Source organism: Mobula hypostoma, chromosome 17 (genome assembly GCF_963921235.1).
Source record: "Mobula hypostoma chromosome 17, sMobHyp1.1, whole genome shotgun sequence".
Taxonomy (NCBI): Eukaryota; Metazoa; Chordata; class Chondrichthyes; order Myliobatiformes; family Myliobatidae; genus Mobula; species Mobula hypostoma.
In genome coordinates, this window is record NC_086113.1 from 65,648,999 (window position 1) to 65,661,978 (window position 12,980).

Genomic DNA, 12,980 nt, shown 5'->3' on the forward strand with positions numbered 1-12,980 from the left:
AAAATATATACAAGAAATACAAAATAAAGTCTATGGCTTTCTTTATACTCATAGTGTCATTCAGAGTATACATTCACTGTGTAGGCAGATCCATCCACTTGAATGATCATAAAGTTAATTCAAAGCATCAAATGTGGCCTCCTTGAATAATACACACTTTAACCAACTACTTGAGTGGGACCCAGCCTCTCAGTGCCCAGTGGCAGCAGAACCTAGTAAGACTGCAGTCTATACTCACAAACCTTTTGCATTTGCTACACAAAACTTCACACCTGGCTGGTCAGCGGCATTCTCTTATGGGCAAGTCTCAGGCAGGTTTTTCACTGTGTTGATGATCTACCAGGGCTCCAGTCACCACCAGCCAGGGTCTATTCTCAACTGCCTTTGGACTGCATAGCCTCTTTGGACATTTCACAAGGCTGAGAAGAGTAAATCACTGTATTGTGGGTCTAGGATCACATGGAGATCAGGACACTGGGGCACAGGGCAAAAGGTAAACTGTTGGAAGAATTTAAACAGCAACTGTGTGCAAAGGAGGCAAAGGAATGATTGTCATTTAGTGTTGAGACCCTGCATCTGGACAGGCTGTTGTCTGTCTAGTAACTGCTAGATTATTATTCCAGAATTTATTTAATAATTCACTGAATTTAAATTTCCCAGCTGTCATGGTGGGAGGAAGAGAAGAGAAAACAAACAGGAAGTTTTGGAATTCAGAAGAATGAGGGGGGAATCTCATTGAAACCTATCGAATGTTGAAAGGCCTTGTTAGAGTAGATGTGGAGATGATGTTTCCTATGGTGGGGGAGTTCAAGACTAGAGGACTCATGTCAGAATAGAGGGTTGTCCATTTAGAACAGAGGTGAGAAGGAATTTCTTTGGCCAGAGGATGGTGAAGCTGTGGAAATCGTTGCAACAGGCAGCTGGGTGTACTTAAAGCTGAGGTTGATAAATTTTTGATTAGTCAGGGTATGAAAGGTTACGGGGAGAAGAATGGGGTTCAGGGGGAAAATGGTGAAGCAGACTTGATGGGCTGAATGGCTTAATTTTGTTCTTGTGCCTTTATGGTCTTATTAGACCTTATTCTGGAAGCCACTTTGTCTTAAACTCAACCAGAAGAGGTGTAATAGGAGTGAAGACCCTCTTTTTATGCCTTTTAATTCTGAGAGTTCAATACCTATAGTAAGCAGATTTTAACGAGCTCTGCAGATTTATCTACCAATGACATACAGATTAGCAGCACAGGTAACCAATGTGCACAAAGTAATATTGTGTGCGATGAAAAGAAAATTGATTAGATCAGTTTAACATATTTAAATCTGCTATATAGGCTGTCCCCGTTACAAACTTCTGACTAATGGACACCATACAAACGGACAAGCTTCCACAATATTATTCAATTCAGATGACCAATATTTACATCCATTCCTAGGAATGGCAGAGCTAGTTTCCTCTCCCTCTTCACCTTTAGTAATCGTTCCTTCCTTATCAGTCTTGTCTTCTTTTGTTACCATTCATTGCAATATTGTGGAGGTTACCATAACAAGTGATTTTTCTTTATTTTCTGAGTTATAGACAAAATTGACTTATGGATATCTATAAAATCCAAACACATTTATTACCAGACCTATAATTCCACAGAAAAGTATTGAGTGCATGGGACAGATTGACACAGCTCAGTTAAAGGGCCAATATAGAGCTGAAAGCCACGGTTAAGAGTGACCTGTTCAGCACTTTCTCATTCCAAGTTCAATGATGAATGAGGACACACAAGAGACTGCAGATGCTGGAAGTCAGGAGCAATACAGAAAGCGACACAAGAACACAGCAGGTCAGGCAGCATCTGTGGTGGAAAAGGACAGTCACGGTTACGGCAAGACCCTTCATCAGTCCTGATGAAAGGTCTCAGCCCAAAATGTTGACTGCCCATTTCCCACCACAGATGCTGCCTGATCTGATGGGTTTCTCCAGTGTTTTGTGTGTTGCTGTCAATAATGAATGATGCTTGACAACTTTTTAGTAAGTCCAGGAAGATGGGATAATCAATACAACACTTTGATTAAAGATCAGCTTTATTTGTCACATGTACTTCCAAATGTTGATACAGTGAAGTGTGCCACAACTATCTGAGTCAGGTCTTTTAGATGCTCTTTATCAACTCTTCTACTAAATAGATTTGAATGTTGAGGTTTGAATGCAAATTATAAACACTCCAAGTGAAAGCAAGAGGAAAGTGGGTCAAACACCAACTCCGTTTTGAGGCGGCACAGTGGTGAAGTGGTTAGCGTAACGCATTGCAGTGCCAGCGATTACTGAGTGGGATTAAGTTCCTGCTGCTGTCTGCGGGGAGTTTATACGTTTCTCCCGTGACCACGCGGCTTTCTCCCAGGTGTTTCGGTTTCCACCCAAATTCCAGAAACGTGCTCTTAGAGTTATGGTTCATGAGCTATGAAAGCGCAGGAAGTGTGTGACACTTGTGGGCTGCCCCCAGCTCAACCTCAGACTGTGTTGGTCGTTGACACAAAATGATGTGTTTTCACTGTATGTTTCAATGTTCTGATGTACATCTGACAAATAAAGCTAATCTCAAAGAAGGATTTGCATTTTGGAACCCAATGACATTTAAAACTCTTTAAAGAGATCGAAGCAGTTTTGAGTTGGTGATACTGCAGCTCAGTTCTACATAGCATACACCCAGCCAGCCTGTTGGTATTGGTGCCTTTAAATGATCAGGATCAAATGGAGATTACTAACGTCCATTACAGTATTTTACAACTACACATAGGAAAACGTACTTTACATCCAGTTTCTTCATTGTTTTATTTCAGTTAATGGTAGTGGACTGAAACATATTCAAGCTAGCATGATTAGGATATACAGAGCAAGCTCCCAGTAACCTGATCATCGATATTACTGTTGTTACCAATGGATACCGGGGAGAGTGTCCATGCTCTTCAATGATATCAGACTCTTCTGTCACTTGAGGAGTAGACAGTGCCCAAGGGTAAACGTCCCATTCAAACTTTGTTCCCTCCCCTCAGTACAACAGAGGATGACCTATTACCTACCAATCCCTAGTCCACCCTTTCCCACCCCGCACTGTTACATACTCAGACCCTTCCCCCTCCCCTCTCTATCCTGATACAACGTCTCAATCAAAAATGTCACATGTACTTGTTGCTTCCACAGATGCTGTCTGACCTGCTGAGTTCTAACATCTTTGTTTTTTGCTCCACGTTCCAGGAACTGCAACACCAATGGAACGCCACCCTGAGATTTTGCTCTAAGGCCTCGAACCTATTACCTTGTTATTCAGAGTAGAACTGAAGTCCACTGACCTAGAGCTGACCAGGTTAGTTACTGGTGATCAGATTGACAGCAGACAACACAGATCAGTGGCGCCACTCCGGTTTCCTACAAGTTACCTGTAAATACATTTGCTTCACATTTTTGCTGTCTATATTTTTACACCTTGCTTATTAATGATAGGCTTTGTGCTTTTATGGCTTGTTCTTCTACCTGAACTTTGCTTGTTGCTCTGCAGTTTTTTTTATTATTGCTAATTTCACTTGTTAAATCTCTGCAGAAATGTGGCTATTTTTCTTTGTTTAGGGGACCCATGTACTGACTCTACAAAATAAAAGTAGCTGTGAAGCCTTAACAGCAGCTTTCTCTGCTTTGATGAGTTTCAATGGTGGACACTGGTCTGTGATGTTAAGCTGGCACAACCAGACCAGTAGAGATCAAACTGTTTACCCTTGATTTGATAATTTGGAAAATTCAGTTCATTCTCTGCAAATAGTGTAAGGAATTAATGTCTGTAAAATTTCCTTGTCCTTTGAGACTAATGGTCATGTAGCATCCCTAATCTGCTGAAATATACTTCCAATTTCACCAAGTACGTCCATAATGTCTCTTCCATTGAACTTTTAAAGTTTAAAAAACTGAAAGCTGAACATTTATGAAATTTCCTTAATTCATGGTGACTAGTATTCAAAAAGTGTAATAATCCAGAAACATTATCACACTATCAAATTCTTAATTACTCGAGATAATTAGAAAGGAAATAATTTTTTTTACAGATGGAGGCACATGGGATTGCAGGTATTGCAATCTGAAGCAAAACGTAAAAACTCAATGGGTCAGGCAACTTCTATGGAGGAAAGGGGAAGGTCAAATGTTTGGGTTGAGAATCTACTTCACAACTGAGATATTTCTGCAGATAGTTAGACAGATACTTTACTGATCCCAAATGATATTACAGTGGCATTACCAGTGCACAGATATACAAATATTAGGGCAGAAGTAAGAAAGAATGAAAAATAAGTTATCTTATACAGTTTAACAGGAAGAAGCCATCACTTCCCCAGCTATAGATTACCCTAATGGCTGAGGGTAAGAATGACCTCGTATAGCACTCTTTGGAGCAGCACAGTCAACCTTACTCTATCACAAAAAGTGCTCCTCTGTTCAGCCAAAGTGGCATGCAGAGGGCAAGAAACATTGTGCAGAATTGCCAGGGTTTTCCATAGGGTCATTTGTTCTACCACAGCCTCCAGTGCATCCAGTCTGACTCCTATGATGGGATTATATCCAAAAAACATGGGATTAAATCCAAAAAAAAAATCAAGTTTTCAATTAGTTCAATTCTCCACCTAATAAACATGTATAGTTCAGGTTTGTAAAAAAATATTATTTATATAAGTAATGGTAAATACCATAAGCACATCCACAAATGTAACAAAGTTAATTGAGCTACCTTTGCTTTAGCCATAATCTGAGTTTCTAGGCCAACTCGAATGAACAAAAACATCAGAGCAGTGCTGCGGAACAAAAAAAGACACAGATTGCTTGAGGAGTTTTGGGACCAGTGGGCAAAGGTGAACTTCAAGGCAGGAGAGAAGAGCAGGGAAATTTCGTGTGGGAGTGGGAGAAAGAGTTCAGGGCCTGGGCAGTGGAAGGGGATCCCAGTGATGCAGGGATTACATGGGGGTTGACTAAGAGGGGTTCACAGTTGTAGCTTTAGGGCTGAGTTGGTCGTGGTTAAGTGATGACTGGGAAACAATGAAGCTTCTGAAACTCTGTGTTCAACAGTGATTGTAGGAACGCCTCTAGTGTTTCCTGTAAATTATTTACCATGGAAAACTCAAGAGTTTAAAAAAAACCCTAATCTTACAACATGCAGTTTTCAGATGCTTTCACTAAGTTTTGATCAATTTAAAATGTGCATTTCAAATTGCAAGTTCCTTAATTTATTCACTTATATTCATTAAATTAATCCCACACTTCAAAGCATAATTCTAAATAATGAAACATTAATAAGTGATGTAACCAAGATTTAATTTGGGCTAAGGGTTTTAGATGCGAAGCCCTTAACGATCCCCCAGACGCGAAGATTACAATGCAAGGCTTGCAAAAGTTCCCTAACATTCCTCTAAATAGTAGCGATGTAACTTTTCCGGAAATAAATCGCGTTGGCAGCGAGCAAACGCGGTACCAAAGCAGCCGTTCGACACCAACACTGATGCAAGGAAGCTGGTGGAAAGGGCTCGTTAAAAACAGCCACGCACACATACACATTTATCTCGGCAGTTTAAAACATGCACGCAGGGAGACGGCGCGTTAAAACACAGGCAGATATTAAGAGCGAGAGAGATCACTGTAAAAATATCCACATACACAATTGCATCACGCCGCTCCAAAGCATGCACAAATCATATCTATATATAAAAACACACACACACACACACGGATATAAAATACATTACAACTTGCACACACATACGTTTTTAAAATGTTCAGAAAATATATGGAGCACATTAAGATTTGCGTGTTTGTGTGTGTGATAATCTAAACGTGCACAGGCTCACACACACTGTAGAACGCCTCTGGTGCAGCCCAGCAGAGAAATCCCAAGCCATGGAGACAGGCAGCGGCAACTAAGGAGGATGAGCGAGCCTGGTACCTGTTCAGCTTTGCCCTTTTCGCTCTCCTCCTCCCCCGTTTGCGTGGAGCTTCAGAGACCCCTCCTGTACAAGATGCTGATGCTTGTGTGTGAGTGAGAGAGAGAGAGAGAGAGAGAGAGAGAGAGCGAGCGAGGGCGAGAGCGAGAGAGAGAGAGTGTGTGTTTTAAAAAAGTCAGCAAAGACCAACAGTACGGGTACGTCCCTAGGAGACGACGGGCAAAGGGAGAGAGAGAGAGAGAGAGAGAGAGAGAGAGAGACACGTGATGAGTTTGGCGATCAGGTTGAACTGAGAGGAAGGGAGGGAGAGAGTGAGTGTGAGAAAGAGAGGAGGGAGAGGCACAGCGCAGGAACCCACTGACTAACCCTCACTGTTATCTTTGCAATCCAGGAGGAAGAGGAGGAGGAGAGGGAGGTGTGTTTAACACTACTGCTGTCCACATCCACACCAACGCCATCTTGATTTCTTTCCGGAACAAACTTTTTTGTTGAAATTAAAAAGAAGTTTTGTCTCTCTTTCTTCCCAGCCATCACCATCCCCTGATGTCTCGGCGGAAACAAACCAACCCCAACAAAGTCAACCGTGAGTACCGCCCGGGACAAGCGCTTTAATGCATTCTTTGCCTTACTTGGGAGGATGCTGAAGTTTTTTTTGTTTTTTTTGGGGGGGAGGAGAGGGTGAGGGTGAAGGGCGTTTAAAGGGCTGGGGAAGGGGCGAGGAGAGGTAGGTTTCTGCGGCATCTACTCGGCGTAGCCCGCTGGCAACGCCGCAAAGCCCGGCTGGAGGTGGGAGACAGGGTGGGAAACGGGCACAGGGGATGGCGGGGGGGGGGGTGAAGGCGTACATCCCAAACTGAGAGCAGGAAGGTGATGCTAGGCGCCCCTGACTACCAATCCATCTCTCCCTTTCCCCCCTCGCCAACTGGGAGTGTGAGGAGCGCTTCCTCCGCCCGAACAAAACTTTGAGAAAACTTTTCGCAAACTTTTTTTTATTGCTGGGCGAGGGTGAGGGGGGGGGACGAGTCGGCCTGTCTCCGGACCCGGCGCTCGGCCTTGCTCGTTGCCCAACCATCACCCATCACCCGCACCCTGGGTTGGGGCTGGGGCTGAGGCCGAGGGCCGGGGCACCGAAAGCCTCGCAGATTTCCCGAGGAGCTTTGGCGTCGCGCCCCATCTCCGGCTCGTCCTTCATCGGTACCCGCTCCGCGATTCCCTCCCTCCGTCATCCCCTCCCTCCCCCTCTCCATCACCCCCTCCCTCCCCCTCTCCATCACCCCCTCCCTCCCCCTCTCCATCACCCTTCCCTCCCTCCCTCCGTCATCCCCTCCCTCCCCCTCTCCATCACCCCCTCCCTCCCCCTCTCCATCACCCTTCCCTCCCCCTCCCTTCCCCTCTCCATCACCCCCTCCCTCCCCCTCTCCATCACCCCCTCCCTCCCCCTCTCCATCACCCTTCCCTCCACCTCTCCATCACTCCCTCCCTCCCCCTCTCCATCACCCTTCCCTCCCCCTCTCACTCACCCCCTCCCTCCCTCTCTCACTCACCCCCTCCCTCCCCCTCTCACTCACCCCCTCCCTCCCCCTCTCACTCACCCCCTCCCTCCCCCTCTCCATCACCCCCTCCCTCCCCCTCTCCATCACCCTTCCCTCCACCTCTCCATCACCCCCTCCCTCCCCCTCTCCATCACCCTTCCCTCCACCTCTCCATCACCCTTCCCTCCACAATCGGCTCCCTTCAGCATCCCCTCACCCTCCATCTCCCCCACCCTTTCTCCCTCTTTCACCCCACCCTCCCCATCCATCATCCTATCACACCCTCCCTCCATCATCTACTTCCTCCATCATCCGCCCCCCTCCTCCAACATCCGCCACCCCTCCTCCCACCATCATCCACCCCCTCCTCCATCATCTGTCCTCCCACCATCATCCGCCCCCTCCTCCATCATCCGTCCTCCCACCATCATCCGCCCCCTCCTCCATCATCCACCCCCTCCTCCATCATCCGTCCTCCCACCATCATCTGCCCCCTCCTCCATCATCTGCCCCCTCCCTCTATCATCCGCCCCCCTCCCAACATCATCTGCCCCCTCCCAACATCATCCGCCCCTCCTCCATCCGCCCCCCCACAATCATCCGCCCCTCCTCCATCACCCCACCCTCCCCATCCATCATCCTATTACAACCTCCCTCCATCATCTACTTCCTCCATCATCCGCCCCCCTCCTCCAACATCCGCCACCCCTCCTCCCACCATCATCCGCCCCCTCCTTCATCATCCGCCCCCTCCTCCATCATCCGCCCCTCCTCCATCATCCGCCCCCTCCTCCATCATCCGTCCTCCCACCATCATCCGCCCCCTCCTCCATCATCCGTCCTCCCACCATCATCCGCCCCCTCCTCCATCATCCGTCCTCCCACCATCATCCGCCCCCTCCTCCATCATCCGTCCTCCCACCATCATCTGCCCCTCCTCCATCACCCCACCCTCCCCATCCATCATCCTATTACAACCTCCCTCCATCATCTGCCCCCTCCCTCCATCCCACCATCATCCCCTCCCACCCTCCATCCCACCATCATCCCCTCCCACCCTCCATCCCACCATCATCCACTCCCACACTCCCTCCATCGATCATCACCTCCCATCCTCCATCCCCCATCATCACCTCCGCCCTCCATCCCCATCATCACCTCCGCCCTCCATCTCCATCATCACCTCTGCCCTCCATCCCTCATCATCACCTCCACCCTCCATCCCCCATCATCACCTCCACCCTCCATCCATCATCACCTCCCACCCTACATCCCACTGTCATCACCTCCCACACTCCATCCCACCCTCATCACCTCCCACCCTCCATCCATCATCACCTCCCACCCTCCATACCACCATCATCACCTCCCACCCTCCCTCCATCCGTCATCACCTCCCACCCTCCCTCCATCCCCATCATCACCTCCACCCTCCATCCCACCATCATCACCTCCACCCTCCATCCCACCGTCATCACCTCCCACACTCCATCCATCATCACCTCCCACACTCCCTCCATCGATCATCACCTCCCATCCTCCATCCCTCATCATCACCTCCGCCCTCCATCTCCATCATCACCTCCGCCCTCCATCTCCATCATCACCTCCGCCCTCCATCCCCATCATCTCCTCCGCCCTCCATCCCCCATCATCACCTCCACCCTCCATCCCCCATCATCACCTCCACCCTCCATCCCCCATCATCACCTCCACCCTCCATCCATCATCACCTCCCACCCTCCATCCATCCATCACCTCTCACTCCCTCCATCCCACCACCATCACCTCCCACCCTCCATCCATCCATCACCTCCCACCCTCCATCCCACCATCATCACCTCCCACCTTCCCTCCCTCCCACCATCATCCCCTCCCACTCTACATCCATCCATCACCTCCCACCGTCCATCTCACCATCTTCACCTCCTACCCTCCCTCCATCCATCATCACCTCCCACCCTCCCTCCATCCATCATCACTTCCCACCCTCCATCCATCCATCATCCCCCCCTCCATCCCACCATCATCTCCCACACGCCATCCCACCATCATCTGCTCCCACACTCCATCCATACATCATCCCCTTCTTCCCTCCATCCCACCATCACCTTCCCACTCTCCATCCATCCATCACCTCTCACCCTCCATCCCACCATCATCACCTCTCACCCTCCATCCCACCATCATCACCTCCACCCCTCCCTCCATCCATCATCACCTCCCACCCTCCCACCATCATCATCTCCCACCCTCCATCCATCCATCATCACCTCCCACCCTCCCACCATCATCACCTCCCACCCTCCATCCCACCATCATCCCCTCCCACATTCATCATCACCCTCCCTCCATCGATCCATCATCATCTCCCACCCTCCATCCCACCATCATCACCTCCCACCCTCCATCCCACCATCATCACCTCCCACCCTCCATCCATCCATCATCCCCTCCCACCAACCCACCATCATCCCCTCCCACATTCATCACCACCCTCCCTCCATCCATCATCACCTCCCACCCTCCCTCCATCCATCATTCTCTCCCTCCCTCCATCCCACCATCATCACCTCCCACCCTCCATCCCACCATCATCACCTCTCAACCTCCATCCCACCATCATCACCTCTCACCCTCCATCCCACCATCATCATCTCCCACCTTCCATCCCACCATAATCACCTCCCACCCTCCATCCATCCATCATCCTCTCCCTCCCTCCATCCCACCATCATCACCTCTCACACTCCATCTCACCATCATCCCCTCCCTCCATCCTACCATCATCCCCTCACTCCCTCCATCCCACCATCATCCCCTCCCTCCCTCCCACCATCATCACCTCCAACCCACCCTCCCTCCATCCATCCATCATCATCTCCCACCCTCCATCCATCCATCATCACCTCCCATCCATCCATCATCACCTCCCACCCTCCCTCCATCCATCACCTCCCACCCTCCATCCATCCATCATCCCCCCTCCCTCCATCCCACCATCATCACCTCCCACCCTCCATCCCACCATCATCACCTCTCACCCTCCATCCCACCATCATCACCTCCCACCCTCCATCCATCCATCATCACCTGCCACCCTCCATCCATCCATCATCCCCCCTCCCTCCATCCCACCATCATCATCTCCCACCCTCCATCCCACCATCATCACCTCCCACCCTCCATCCCACTATCATCATCTCCCACCCTCCATCCATCCATCATCCCCTCCCTCCCTCCAACCCACCATCATCCCCTCCCACATTCATCACCACCCTCCCTCCATCCATCCATCATCACCTCCCACCCTCCCTCCATCCATCATTCTCTCCCTCCCTCCATCCCACCATCATCACCTCTCAACCTCCATCCCACCATCATCACCTCTCACTCTCCATCCCACCATCATCATCTCCCACCTTCCATCCCACCATAATCACCTCCCACCTTCCATCCATCCATCATCCTCTCCCTCCCTCCATTCCACCATCATCACCTCTCACACTCCATCTCACCATCATCCCCTCCCTCCATCCTACCATCATCCCCTCACTCCCTCCATCCCACCATCATCCACTCCCTCCCTCCCACCATCATCACCTCCAACCCACCCTCCCTCCATACATCCATCATCATCTCCCACCCTCCATCCATCCATCATCACCTCCCATCCATCCATCATCACCTCCCACCCTCCCTCATTCCATCACCTCCCACCCTCCATCCATCCATCATCCCCCCTCCCTCCATCCCACCATCATCACCTCCCACCCTCCATCCCACCATCATCACCTCTCACCCTCCATCCCACCATCATCACCTCCCACCCTCCATCCATCCATCATCACCTGCCACCCTCCATCCATCCATCATCCCCTCCCACCCTCCATCCCACCATCACCTCCAACCCTCCATTCCACCATCTATCACCTCCCACCCTCCCTCCATCCATCCATCACCTCCCACCCTCCATCCCCCATCATCACCTCCACCCTGCATCCCACCATCATCACCTCCACCCTCCATCCCCATCATCACCTCCCACCCTCCCTCCATTCATCCATCAGCTCCCACCCTCCATCCCACCATAATCACCTCCCATCCTCCATCCCACCATAATCACCTCCCACCCTCCATACCACCATGGTCACCTCCCACCCTCCATCCCACCATCTTCACCTCCAACCCTCCCTCCATCCATCATCCCCTCCCACCCTCCATCCATCCATCAACTCCCACACTCCATCCCACCATCATCCCCTCTCACCCTCCATCCATCCATCATACCCTCCCACCCTCCATCCATCCATTATCACCTCCAACCCTCCATCCCACCATCATCACCTCCGACCCTCCATCCCACCATCATCACCTCCGACCCTCCTCCATCCACCATCACCTCCCACCCTCCATCCATCCATCAGCTCCCTCCCTCCATCCCACCATCATCCCCTCCCTCCCTACATCCATCCATCATCACTTCCCACCATCTCACCTTCATCACCTCTCACCCTCCCCATCCATCCATCACCTCCCACCGTCCCTCAATCCATCCGCTCCCACCCTCCCTCCATCCATCATCACATCCCACCCTCCCTCCATCCCACCATAATCACCTCCCACCCTCCATCCCACCATCATCACCTCCCACCCTCCATCCCACCATCATCACCTCCCACCCTCCATCCCACCCTCATCACCTCCTACCCTCCATCCCACCATCATCCCCTCCCACCCTCCCTCCATCCATCACTTCCCACCCTCCATCCCACCTTCATCACCTCCCACCCTCCCTCCATCCCACCATCATCACCTCCCACCCTCCATCCCACCCTCATCACCTCCTACCCTCCATCCCACCATCATCACCTCCCACCCTCCATCCATCCATCCATCATCCCCTCCCTCTATCCATCCCACCAGCATCACCTCCCACCCTCCCTCCATCCCACCATAATCACCTCCCATCCTCCATCCCACCATCATCACCTCCCACCCTCCATCCCACCATCATCCCCTCCCACCCTCCCTCCATCCATCTATCACTTCCGACCCTCCATCCCACCATCATCACCTCTCATCCTCCCTCCATCCCACCATCATCACCTCCCACCCTCCATCCCACCATCATCACCTCCTACCCTCCATCCCACCATCATCCCCTCCCACCCTCCCTCCTTTCCACCACCATCCCCTCCCTCCCACCCACCACCATCACCCCCCACCCTCCCACCACCATCACCTCCCACCCTCCCACCACCATCACCTCCCACCCTCCATCCCACCATCATCACCACCGACCCTCCATCCCATTATCATCACCTCTCACCCTCCCTCCATCCATCACCTCCCACTCTCCATCCCACCATCATCTCCTCCCACACTCCATCCCACCATCATCACCTCCCACCCTCCATCCATCCATCCATTATCACCTCCCACCCTCCATCCATCCATCACCTCCCACCCTCCATCCCCCATCATC

General features: G+C 50.8%; 1 protein-coding gene across 10 annotated transcripts in view; it reads left to right on the forward strand.

Annotated features, from left to right (window-relative positions):
* The first annotated feature begins 5,921 nt into the window (after positions 1-5,921).
* rreb1a (ras responsive element binding protein 1a) overlaps positions 5,922-12,980 on the forward strand; it is a 290,993-nt gene continuing 283,934 nt past the window's right edge. For 2 of the 10 annotated variants that reach the window (XM_063070042.1, XM_063070045.1), the window contains exons 1-2: positions 6,183-6,375; positions 6,488-6,543. In XM_063070042.1, coding sequence (XP_062926112.1) covers positions 6,504-6,543 — 40 coding nt within the window. In that variant the 5' untranslated portion in view covers positions 6,183-6,375; positions 6,488-6,503. The other 8 variants (XM_063070044.1, XM_063070049.1, XM_063070046.1 and 5 more) reach the window with 7 other exon arrangements.